The sequence below is a fragment of the Vombatus ursinus genome, unplaced genomic scaffold, assembly GCF_900497805.2.
Source record: "Vombatus ursinus unplaced genomic scaffold, bare-nosed wombat genome assembly UNPS02014793.1, whole genome shotgun sequence".
NCBI classification, from domain to species: Eukaryota; Metazoa; Chordata; class Mammalia; order Diprotodontia; family Vombatidae; genus Vombatus; species Vombatus ursinus.
Window position 1 is genome coordinate 13,852,370 of NW_020954571.1, and position 12,984 is coordinate 13,865,353.

General features: G+C 46.9%; 1 protein-coding gene across 4 annotated transcripts in view; it reads left to right on the forward strand.

The window, feature by feature from the left end:
- COL27A1 (collagen type XXVII alpha 1 chain) overlaps positions 1-12,984 on the forward strand; it is a 244,751-nt gene that overhangs the window by 175,283 nt on the left and 56,484 nt on the right. For all 4 annotated transcript variants that reach the window (XM_027869712.1, XM_027869713.1, XM_027869714.1 and 1 more), the window contains 7 exons: positions 114-158; positions 355-399; positions 651-704; positions 1,670-1,723; positions 4,989-5,042; positions 8,874-8,927; positions 11,044-11,097. In XM_027869712.1, the coding sequence (XP_027725513.1) occupies positions 114-158; positions 355-399; positions 651-704; positions 1,670-1,723; positions 4,989-5,042; positions 8,874-8,927; positions 11,044-11,097 (360 nt within the window). The remainder of the gene's footprint in view (positions 1-113; positions 159-354; positions 400-650; positions 705-1,669; positions 1,724-4,988; positions 5,043-8,873; positions 8,928-11,043; positions 11,098-12,984) is intronic.

The following is a 12,984-nucleotide window of genomic DNA, read 5'->3' on the forward strand; positions in this document are numbered from 1 at the left end:
TAGCTACGCCTGGTCCAGTGGCTCCAAAGAGCAAGGACCTCCAGAGCTATCAACACAAACTGACCCCTTGCAATGCCAAAGCCCGCCTCTCTGTTATTTGCTCTCCTCCTCAGGGCCCTCCAGGAACACAGGGCAAACAGGGCCTGGATGGACAGCAGGTATGTCAGCAATTTCCCTGGAGCCAAGGGCATGGTGCCAGACTGGCCCCCTGCCAATCTCCCATCCCCCCCCCCCCCCACTAGACACACACTCCCTTCACTGTGAGACATGCCTTTGATGGACTTTCCTGACACAGGAGCGTGAGGAATTGGGACCCTGATTCTCAGCCTCTAATTACTCCAAATATGTTTATAGGGCCAGGAAGGCGAAAGAGGGGAGATGGGGCCTCGTGGCTTCCCGGTAAGTGTTAAACACTGGTGGCTTTCTTTTTCTTTTTGTGAAATAAGCAAATGAGCAAGGGGGAAGGAGGTAGCAGAGGGAATGACTTCAAAGATATATTTGCTGGCGAGGCTTAGTTTGGCTTCATTCAGTTCCAGGACATGTCTTTGTCACTTTCCTCCAGAGTGACTGAGACCAAGGAGGTGGGCGGGAGGCAGGAGAAAGGTGGTGGTGACTAGAGCAAAAATAATTCCAGGATCTGATCCCTGCAGGGAATCCCGGGTCCTTCCGGCCCTCCAGGGGCTAAAGGCATTCCAGGAGAACCGGTAAGTATCTTTCCCTATTCTCTTCCTCTCGTCTTCATGTTTGTTTTTTTTTTTTTTTTTTCACTCTTCGTCAAGCTCATAGGAGCATCCAGGACCAGAGAACTTGGCCAGTCCTAGGGTGGATGCAGTGGTGGGGAGGGTGGGCAGCGGGGTAAGGGGGTGATTCCTGTCCTGCCAATATAATGCATAATCTTGAAGGATGTGGGGAGAGGAAACGTGTGGATGCTGTAGGAAAGACCAAGAGTGCTGTCTGCAGGGAGGGACAGGAATTGTTTTGTGTGACATAGAATTCCTCCCTCCAAGAGATAGGATGGAATCTTTGCTTTCTTAAAGAGATAATATGGAGTCAGGTGAGGAGGACTAGGTTAAAAAGGAGAGACAGGAGAAAAGGTCAGAATATCATAGTCATAGCCTAAAAGAAACTAAGAAGGCCCCAAAGGAAATTAGGCCATGGGCCTAGAAGCACTTAAATATCTCCTCTGCCCTTCTTCTCTAACCCTTTTTGCAGAGCCAGTCAGGACTGCCTCGTTTTCCCAAATGATTAGTCCAGCGGGAAAAAAAAAGAAATCTATTTGTGTGGCTGGCCTGAGCTGTGAGCTCTGTGGTGGAAAGAGGACTCCAGTGAGAGTCTGGAAGAAGGGAGCTGGAGGAAGGCCAGGGACCAGGCTTTGGTGGTTTGGAAGCTGCTTGTGGGCCAGGTCTGCACAGACCAGAGGCTTTACCCGTGCTCCACAAGGCGAGGGCACAGGTTGGCCTTAGTCCATGGTTGAGGGAGGAATGAAACAAAGACTCTTGAGAGAATCGGAGCCAGCTCTTTGGGCCAGTGGTGGAGCCTAGCCTTTGGCTAGGACCTGACTGGGAGCCTCTGACTGCTTACAAGGTCTGACTGAAGCTGGCTAGAAAGATAACCTTCCATAGGAGAAAAGTGGCATCTTAAAGAGATTTTTGTCCATCTGTCCTTCTAGGGCCCTCAAGGACCACAGGGACTGGTTGGCCCATTGGGAGAGATTGGACCAAAGGTAAAGTGTTTAAATAAATGGACCTTCTTCTTGTCACCTTCTCTTCCTGTGCCCTTCTCCCAGCCAAAGCCTCTTCACAGGAGGTCTCCCGGCTTCTTAGAGAAGTACAAGAGGACAGGGAAGTGTTTTCAGCAGAGATCACTCTTAAAGTATTGAGAAGTTGCCTCCAACCTCCATATTCTTCATCCTGCCTCCCCTGTGGACCCTCCTGATTTTTCCTCCTCCCCTTATGAAAACTTATTATAAAAGAAGGCTTTAATAAACTAATAAGGTTCAAATAGGCTGGGAGGGAGTATAGGGGCCAGGTTGTGGGTTGGGGTGGAAGCTGGGGGCGGGTAGCACTAATTCTAATTCACTAATAAGGTCCAAATGACTGATAACAGATGTATCAGTCTTCTTTCTCTTAGAAATGTTTGCATTCTAACAGAGATCAAAAACTTTAAGTTAATAGTAATCCTTTCCACAGGGCAGGTAGGTGACATAATGAATAGAGCGTCAGGCCTGGAATCAGGAAGATGAGTCTTCCTGAGTTCAAATCTGGCCTCAGACATTTATTAGCTGTTTGACCCTGGCCAAGTCACTTAACCCTGTTTGCCTCAGTTTCCTCATCTGTAAACTGAGCTGGAGAAGGAAGTGGCAGACCACTCCAGTATCTGTGCCAAAAAAACCCCAGATGGGGTCACAAAGAGTCAGACATGACCGAGAAATGACTGAACAGCAAAATCTCTTCAATGTACCCATGTCTTCACATACATTAATTCAGTTCCACAATGCTGTGAAGTAAGTATAAGGGAGAAGGAATTATGATATTATCATTATGCAGATAAAGAAATGGGGTCAGATAGGTAAGTGAATACTACTCAGATTCACATGGTTAGTAACTAGCAGAGTCAGGATACTAACCCAGGCCTCCTTCCATTTCAAATTCTACTTTTACCATCTGTGTTTTTTCTGCTACACCTTACTGCCTCTCACTCTTACTGAAATTTCAGGAAGATGAGGGTGGAGGAGCTTTCTGAGCCTCCCTGGTGACACGTGGGCCTGCCCTCTGAAATGATACCAAATTAGTAGCTGCCTGCTTTGCTTCTGTGGAAAGCTAATCTGGATGACTACATATCTCCAGGCCTTTGGGAATTCCCAGAAGGGGCTTACCATGAGTTTGAAAGCCAGTAAGGTGAACTGAAGGAAATTCTATTCTCCTCTCTCCCATTGTAACCTACAAGGAGTTTTGTGACCTCTTTCCGCACTACCTGCTTCTTTTTTTCCCTTATACTAGGTCCATTCTCCCCAACCCCTTTTTACAGAAGGGTCACAGAAAAGTTTAAGGGATTTGCTTGAATCTACACAGTGAGTCAAGTGGTAGTCAGAACTAGAACCCAGAGCAGCTGGAGAACTATAAAAGATCACTTTGTTTCAATGCCTCACTACTGTGGTGTCAAAATAGCAATCTACCCTCAAAATGGGAGAAAAGATGGGTTCAGGGAATGAGATGAGGGCTCCTGGATCTATCTCCTGGCTTTTCCTAACCAGGCAACCTAACCTTGTGCAATGAGGGCAGGATTTAGAAGACCTGAATTTAAATTCTAGTTCTGTAATTTAGGGCAAGCCACTTGACCTTTCTGGACCTTAGTGAAACAAGTGGGTTGGACTAGTGCTCCCTAAGGCCCATTCTAACTTTAGATCTTATGATCCTATCACCATTCAATGCCTCTCCTCCACCAAAAATGGGAGAAGGCATTTCCCTCCTTATTTGACTTACGGGGACTTTTCTGCAGAAAAGAAGTCTGGCAATAAGACAGGGAACTAGCTGAGATTCACAGAAGTTAGGGTCCTTTCCAACACACTCCACCCCACCCAAAGCAGAGCGCCCATCCCTTGGGGTTCGTTGTCTGTCATCTTTTTGCTTGGCCTCAAAGAGAATGGATGTACTCATTCGGCTAAAAGCTCAGCTCTCAGGCGATTCTTGCCACCCCCCTCCCCCTTATAGTTGTGTGAATCACAAGATTTTCCATCCCAGGCCTGCCAAAAAGCTCTTAATGTGGTAAACCGCACAAATGGGGAGCTCAGCTCCCAGCCTGCCTCCAAGCAGCTTCTGGGCTCGGCCGGGTGGCACTGATCTGAAACTCCCATCACATACAGCCTGGCATGGGCCTTCCTTCCTATCCCCTGATGCCCAGAAGGCCTTTTGTGTTATCACAGTGAGGAGTATCACCCCCTGACCCCCAGTGACTCAGCCCATGCCTCCCAACCTCTAGGAAGGAAGAGAGAAGAGCCTTGGGGCTCGCTCAGGTAAAGAACCGCCTCTCCTTTTGTGGTTCTGATACTGCTGAAGGCAGTCCCCTTCTGTGGGACCCCCTTCAGAAAGCCTGATGCCTGCTGTGGAGAAGGTCATGGTGCTTGCGAAGTGATGTGTCCTTGAAGTTCCTCGTAGTTGGAGTTGATCTTTCTCTGATCTGACACCCAGGCCCAGGGGCTAGATTGAGGAGAAGGGGACAGAAGGAATAGCTCCTCAACACCAAGGCAAATGTCTGCCATTTCTGTTGCTGCACCCTGAGGTTTTTACAAGAGACTTGCTCCATGCCCCAAAGGGGGTGCTCCACTCACAACAACCCTCTAAAGTAAGTAGTGAGCATATGGTTACCCCCATCTCCCAGATGAGGAAACTGAGGCTCAGAGAAAGGTGAAGTGACAAAACTAGGAAGCACTGGAGCTGAGGCTCACCCTGGGTCTTAAGGGCACAAGAGGCCAGGTCCAGCACTCTTCCCCTTCTGCCTGTCAGTCACTCCCTCAGTTTGCCTTCAAGGTTTATTTATCCTGCCTTCCAAACTGTGGCTTTGGCTGGTTTGATGGTCCCCTTCGGCTACCTTCTTACTAAGAGCTCCAAGGACTTCGCAGGATCCATGGACCTCCTTTACCCTCCCATCCCACACCCCACCTCCAAAGGGAGTGAGTGTAAGTTTTACTAGAGGATCTTGGAAAGGTTAGGGCCCTGCCAAGGACCATACGTGAGTCAACAATAGAGTTAGGGCTAGAACCCAGGTCTAGAGAGTTGACTCTCCAATGGAGACTACAGCCTCCGTGAGAATAGCATCTCCCCTCTTTGTCTTTTCTGAGATCTTCCCTCCATTCCTGTCTATTGAGCTGAAGCAGGTAAAAGAGAAATACTTCCCCGAGGGGGCATGGAGGACCGGGCTCCTCTCTCCATCCCTCCCTTCTGGCATCTGTTGGTCAGCTCTGGCATAGTTACAATGAAACTTTCTTTCAGGGACCTCCTGGTGCTTTGGGAGAGCCTGGCCTTCCAGGTGAAGCTGGGATGAAGGTAAGCGGAATCCACAGTCCGGTCTCCTCTGCCTTTCCCCCCGACCCCCACACCCACCCCAAGACCAGTAGAACAGAGGTCTTTGTTTGTCACTGGCTGACTGTAATGCCTGGGATATGCCTTTTGAAAAGGGATCTGGGCTGTGCTAGGGGGCCCCACAGTTCCCATGCGTCACTGGCTGCGATCAACCTTCCAGGTCTGATTGCTCTGGGGCCCCACAGGAGAGACTGGGCTTTTCCTCAGTCTGGGGCTCCTATCCATGAGTAGGGTAATGGGATCTTGGGAACCTCAGAGAGCAAACAAGGAAATCATCTCCAGGGGCCACTCAACTTTCTCAGGCAGCTGCAATTGGAAGGTAGGAGAGAGGCCTTGGGGAAACACCCAGAGCCTGGTGGGACACCATTTGGAAACCCCAGCTTTTATTGCTCATCTGTTCACCTCTGAACCCTGGATATCTGGGAGCCCATTTGGGGGTATTCCAACGTTTGCATTTTTATTTTAATTTTTTCTTAAATTTACTTGAATAGGTCAAACCTATTCAAAGCCCTCAGGCCCCACAGAGGCCAAATTCAGATCTCATCTCTACTACTTACTAGTTATGTGACTTTAGGCAAATCCCTTTACCTGTTTGGGCTTCGATGCCCTCATTTGTAAAATGATGACCCCGGTTCACTGACTTAATTCAAACACACTCTGGTGGTCTCTAATATTCCTCCTAGCTCTGATTTCCTATCTACTAAAAGTCTGCTGAAACCCATCTTTTGAGCTCCTCTCCCCACTCCACCCCCAAAAGAGGCTTGACCACAAAGCCAAGTTTTCCCTCCCTTCCCACCCTCTGCCCAGGCATTCCTTGAGTTCCCAGGGGGTTTTGGACTTGACCTTAGGTCAGAGTCGGCAACATTTTGGATAGTCAGCCCCCAGATCAAGTCCAATGCCTCCATGGAGCTTAGAGAATACTGGAGGGGGAGAGGGGGAAGGGTTCAAAAAAACTGTCCACCAGCAAACAGCCCCTGTCCCCCTGGCTCCGTGACCAAGCCTTTTGGCAGGACTCAAAAAATGGGTTACAGTATATTCCAAGAGCCTTTCAAGCTTTAGATAGTCTAAGGTCCGTCCCTTTTCTAAAGCCTACAAAACCAATGTGCCGAGGTTTTGAATGGGGTTGAGATGCTAAGGAACCCCCCTGGAGAAGAAATATCTCTATCTTTTTTTTAGCAATCTAGTGAAAACAGGAAGCATTGTTGACCCTGCTGAGTAGCCCTGGACCAGAGGGGACTCTGTATAATTCAGCTTGCCCTAGCTGAGCTGTCGGACGCTTTTCTCTATCTCTCTTCTTTGATGTTTGCTCTGGCAGACTGACCCTTTGATACATCTGCCTCATCTTCTGGCCTTGATACTCAGTCTGAATCTCAACTCTGTACCCACCCACGTGCCTCCCCTACCTCCTTCTCTACCCTGTGCCCCTAACTACCTGCCTGGGAAACAAACCTCTATTGATCCACTTGGCTCAGCCAGGCTACTGAGGGCCTCTCAACAGGAGGGGCGGGGGAAGGCTCCCGAATTGAGAAAGAAACTTGTACCTCACAGCCCCTGTGGAGTTTTTAAGGAATGTTGGCCCAGGGTGAGGGTATTGTTGAAGTCTGGGCCCCGGGAGAGGCTATGCACACTTGAGAGTAGTGGGAGCTGAGGGGAAGGAATAAAAGCAATGTGGCTTAGTGGGAAGAACACCACAAAGCCTGGTTTGAATACTATGATCTTAGACAAGCCCTTTACCCTCTCTGGGTCTCAGTTTCCCTAAATGAAGGACTAAATGATCTCTCAGGTCCCTTCTAGCTCTGGGTCCTGTAATGTGTAAACATAGGAAACAGGAAGATCAGCATGTGGTAGACTCCCAAGAACAGAGGGAGCTTTGAAGGATACAAGGAATGAGGACCCAAAGACTCCCAGGCTGGAGAAGGGCCATTTCTTCTCTCTAGCCCACCTCAAATCTCATTTTACTTGCATGGAAAGAGATATGAGGGCCATGGGTAGGAAAGAGCCTGACCTCCATCACTGAGAATCACCAGGGATTGGAGGCTGGAGGGTGGGGAGAGGAGAGATGGGATTCCAAGTACAGTTGACCAGCAGCATTGCACAACCATTTTCTCTCTCAGGCCCTCATTCTTTAACTTACCTCTAATTTTGTCTTCTCAAAGTGCCACAAATGAAATGCTGGATGAGTGAATTAATGAATGAATGAATGAACAAAAAGCAATTATTAAGTACCTATTAGGTGCTGAGCATCTTACTAAGAAGTGGGGCACAAATGCAGAGACAAGTCCTTACATTCTAATGGGGGAGACAACACGTAGAGGGGAATGGTGACCAGGGAGGAAGACTTTGACTTGAAAAGTTTCCAGGATGAGAATGGAGCCAGAGGGGAGTAGATTGACATATCTTTGAGTGTCTTATGAAAGTATTATGTGCCGAGGAAAAGCCAGCTTGGGGGCAGAGTGGACAGAGTGCTGAGCTTGGAGTATGGAAGACAAGTTCAAATCCTGCCTCAGATATGTTTTAGCTGTGTGACTCTGGGCAAATCACTTAACCTCTCAGTTTCTTCATCTGTAAAATGGAGAGGTTGGATTTAATGGCCTCTAAGATTTCTTCCAGCTCTAAATCTGGGATCAGTGCTATCAGTTACTCTGTTCATAGTCAATGAGTTATACTTCATGGCAGGACAATAAGTTGTTCAGTGGCTCACTGAAAACAATTTTTTAAAAAATATATATTTGTGTGATTTATAAATAAAAATTGGCATGAGGAAACTCAAATAGGCAACCATGCACATGAGAACTCTTTGCCACCTAGTTCAGGTCACTGCCACTTTTTCCTCTCTAAAACTGTCTGCAGTTTGAGTAATCTGGACCCATGAGCAAGAAGAGCATTTTTCTCTGCCCATCCCCCACCCCCAAAGGATACAAGAGATAAGAACAATGAACCAAAATAATTGCAAAGAGAACTTTTTTTAAAGACACATTTAGTGAAAGTCAAATACCACCGACCGCAAGAAACCAAAAACTGGATCTGTCATTTCATTGGTCTGACTCTGATTAGAGATGACGGAAGAATCCCTGTACTGCTTTTCTGGACTTGGCCCACAGCTAGCCCCTTAAGGAGCTTACAGTCTACCCAAAGAGGCCCTTGGAAGGTCAACTGGGCCATAGAACCATCGCTAGGTCAGTGAAAGATCCGGTAGCCAGAGTCCTTTAGGACACAGTGCAGAACTGGGTGTTTAGCAGGTACGTATCGTGGAAAAACTTTTTGTCTCACTAATGATGCACTTGCCTTTAGTTCCATCTCCTGCCTCTAAATCCTTGTGTAGGTTCTGGCCCTCATTCCTGGATTGTACTTCCTCCTTACCTCCACCTCTTAGAATCTCTAGTTTCCATCAAATTTCAATTCAAATACTACCTCCTTCAGGAAATCTTTATCTCCCCCAGATCCTAATGGTTCCCCCAAAAGGTTACCATGTATTTATTTTATAAGTACTTAAATGTAAGCTCATTGTCTCTGCCAATCGAATGGAAGCTTATCGAGGGAAGGAATGTTTTCATTTTTGTCTGTATCCACGGTTCCCGGCTCGTAGTAGGCACTTAATAAATGATTGATAAAGAGGAGTACCCAGGACTCCCAGTTTCTCTTTGGTATAAAAAATGGAGCAAGGATTAATCTGGCCACTGGAAAATTTGGTAGGCTCATGGCGAATGGGGCAGGAGGAAGGGAATGATGGTGTAGATGATATGACTTTGATGAGTTTCTCTCCATGACACTGAACCACGTGTTTGGATTTCATAGGGCGATTTTGGACCTTTGGGCATCTCTGGAGAGCAAGGTCTGGTTGGTCAGCGGGTGAGTAGCAGCCAATTTCCTTCTTATCCCCAGGGCAGGATTGTGTAGTCTAAAGGTCAATAGACTAGTCATCGGAAGACTTGGCCCTGCTCCCATCTGGCTGTGTGACCTGAAATAAGAGATTGGACCTCCTCTAGAACCCAGGTCGCCCTCGGTAAAAAGAGACAGTCACACTAGACTGTGTCTAAGGTGACTTTCAGCCCTGATGTTCTGTGATTCTCTTCTAAATCATTCCTCTTCTTGCCGATCCTACAAAGAAAAAAACAATCATTCTGGTTTTACATAAGGAAGATTTGGGCTGTAATTTTCTATTCATTGCATGTTTCTATGTTCCATAATAATATTGGGCCCTTCAAAGAGCAAGGACCAGGTCTTTTGGTGCCTCTTAAAGCTGCCTGTCGATCCTTGGGCCGCTACCAGCTCAAACTAATTTAGCATGACTGATTTTAATCTATTCTGACTAAGGTCCCAAACTCTTCAAACTCAGGCTTCATGAATGTAGCCACAGCAGGTGGTGATGCTCCCCGTCAAAGTCAGAGACATCACTAAGATTGGGTCCCAGCCTAGGGGACACAGGAATTTACTTTCACAAAGGAATTCCCATGCATGGGAGCAGAAGAAAGTGTGTTTGAATTAAGCAAATGAACAAAGACGGTAGTCATGCTCAATGGGGCTGATGGGTGACTGTACAGTACAGTATGTTAAATGCCTTTGCATGGTTGGCTGTTTGTTGTATGGGTTGTTTTTTTTAACTTTTCGAAAGACCACTAGAGAAACAAAGTGCTTATTAACGGATTCATTTTTTACTCTAAGCAGAGAAGTTAAGGAGAGGGTGAAGAGAGGGTAAGAGGAAACAGAATTCCAGAGGTGGAGAGGGAAGCCAAGTTCATTTACTAGTAGCTTTGGGACCTGTGTCTTCAGACAGTTACATAGAGGAAAGGCATAAACAAGACATATGCTCTTAAAGCTGGATGGGACGTGTCAGTGACCAGAGATGCAGGTGCGTGCTGGAACCAGCTTATACTGGCTTTCTGGTTGTTATATTTTCAATATAAGCATTTACATGTTAAAAATCAGCAAATGCTACAAATTAGGCTGTGATTTATTATTCTTCTGATTACCTAGACTTAAGGAAGTATGATAGAGAAAATATTAATAATGCAGATTAAACTTTGAAGTGTGTTGGACATATATTTGGGGGGGACAGGTGTTAAACATTTACTAGCACATCTTTGAAAGCCAACCCTGGAGTCAGCAAAATCTAGGTTCACGTATTGACTCTGATATGGATAGGCTGTATGACCCTGGACAAGTCACTGAACTCCCTCCCAGTGTCTCCAGATAAGTCCCTAAAGCTCTAAGTTGCCAAGCAGCTGTAAGTCTGCATCGGTAGAAAGTGTTTCCTTACTGAGAGTTCCCTGTACCAGTTCATGGGTCCTGTCATCCCTTCTGCCAAAAAAAAGGGGGGGGAGAAGGGGTGTTGATGACCCTTCAAGGTCATCTAATCCAACAGGCTCATTTCAGAGAAGTGGAAACCAAGGCCCACGGAGGGGAAATGATTTGCTCGGAGTCCCTGGGAAGAGTGTGATCTTTCAGGCTGAGTCTTAAACTTCTAGTTAAATTCAAAGGAATCCATTTCTGCATTCAATCAGTGACTCCCTGAGCAATCTGAAGGGTTTATTTATTGGGGTCATTCTCCAATGGCTGGATAAACTAGCCTAAAGCTGGTTGGTCCCTGAGGAAGTATGGGTGGCAATGGGGAGGAGGCGTCCTCCCCCAGGGAGTATGTCTTGAGGCAGAACTAGAGGCGGAGAAGATGACCTTACGGAAGAAGGAGATGAACTCTCCCTAACACGGCCTCTTCCATTTCTAGGAATGGGTTAGTGGCCTGAACAGTAGACTGGGGTCACCAGATTCTGAGTTCAAGGCCTGGCTCTGCCACTAGTATGGGCAAGTCATTTCATCTCTCAAGAGCCTTAGTTTGTTCCTCTGTAAAGTGGGGATAACAATGCTTACAGTATCTACTTTGTAGAGTTGCTGAGAACAAATGAGATAATATGTGTAATTATAAGTACCACATGGGTGTAACCTACTGTAATTACTCTTATTCCCACAGGGAGAGACAGGGCTGGAGGGAGATAGTGGCCCAGCTGGACCTGACGGTCTGAAGGTATATGGGGAAATGGGTTTTGGAAGGAGGGGATGTCCCTTGAACTAATCTTCTAGGACAGATGGACCCTTTCCTCATGGGCTCCCTGCCACCAGAAGCAGATTCAATAAACTTCAGTTTTTCTTCTATGGTATTACAGGAAATGAGAATTTATTTCTGGGAGGAACATTAGAGATCATCTAGCCCAACCCCTTCATTGTTATGTAAAAGGAAACTGAGGCACAGAGAGATTGAGTGCCTTCCCAATAGTTACACAAGTAGTAAGCAGCTGAGTTGAAATTTAAGGGTCTTCTGATTTCAACTACAGTGACATCTTACTGCCTCAATTCTTACTTTTTGCCTTCTCCAAACTTTCTGGGAATGCCATCTCCTTCTTCAAGGTGAGAGAAAGGAGAATGAAAATCCTCCCTCTCTTTTTCTTGTGGAGAAAGAAAATGGGTCATCTCAGTATCATGGTGGTTAGACAGCTGTTTCTAGCAGGTGCTCACTGGCTCCTCCCACCCTTCTCCTCTTCTTCTTCCTCTTTGGCCACATTAACCAAAAACCAGTGGCCAACAACTGGCCTGCTCTTGAGATAGGAAGGGGAGGGGGAGTTCCAGTGTAGGATGCTGAGGTCCAAATGGGATCCGGTTCTCTCAGTCTTTCACCATAGTTCAGCCAACTCTTTTCCACTTGTAGAATGGGCGGTAGCATCTTCTCTACACCCAATAGAAGAGCACGAACAAGCCCACATCTGTTCTGGGTGCGCTAGATTTTCAAAACCACATCAAGTTATTTTCAGATCATAAGCAAATACCCAGACGTTTTTAGATGAAGCCTCTGTGTCTAGTCTCCTGGAACTGGAGTCTGCCTTTCTACTTAGGAATCTGAAGCTACAAATAGGGCAATCCCTTCTTCTGGACTTGGTCAACAGCCTTGGTCTCCTTTCTGTAGCGCTTTTCCTGTTTCTTCCACCGCAGTGAAGTTGTCTTTGCTCATTCAGTACCCTCCTGCGTCCTCTTATCTCCATTCTTCCTGAAGACTACTAACTGGGTCCTAAGACTTTGAACTAGAAAGAAACCTAGCTCAACTGGTCCCACTTTCTGCATTTTACGTGAGGGAAAACTGAGGCTCAGAAAGGTTAAGGAATTTGCCCAAGGTCATATGGTAGTGAGAGCAGAACTGGGATTCTTACCCAAGTCTCCTAACTCCTAATTGAGTCCATCCTGCTAAGCCTCCTTTTTCTGCAGATGAATAATAGGTCTTTGGTGACTGTTTCCCTTTGGTCTGCTCCTGAGCCCTATAGGATTGTGCAGAACACTCCTGATGTGTCTTTCTGGCTTTCCAAAAATTTTATTCATGCTCCCAAGATTCCTAAGTGACACCTAAGATTTCTGGTCTCCCCCATCCCCTTTGGCTTGAATATTTTCTGACTGGCCAGGAGATGTCAAGTCCTGTCCTCTTGCAGGGTTATCATTCCAGCCTCCTTCTGTCTTGCTTTTCATACGAGGGTCTCTTAGCCTCCTCTCTTCCAACTCTGGGAGAAGCACTGCATGGCATCCTCTGACCTGGAATTCTGGGAGCAGAAAAGAAGAAAGCAGCCATACATCCCTCCCTTTGCCTTCTCCCCCACCCTGCTGCATTCCAGAAATCCCCCAGGCAGGAATCAATCATGAAATTTCCTGGCTCCCAGTCTCAGGTTGGAATCCTGGCATTCCAGAGCCCTGGCCCCACTCTCTCAGTTCCAGGCATTTAAGGCCTCCGGCAAGCCCCAAGGGCCCAGAGCGTACTACTGCAGCTGAGCCCACCCACTTCATTCTCCAGGTGTCTGTCCTGGGAGCCCCGACTGACTTCCCTTGGCTGATAGTTCTTTGAAAAATACTGAATCTTACTCTGGCAGGCTAGGTA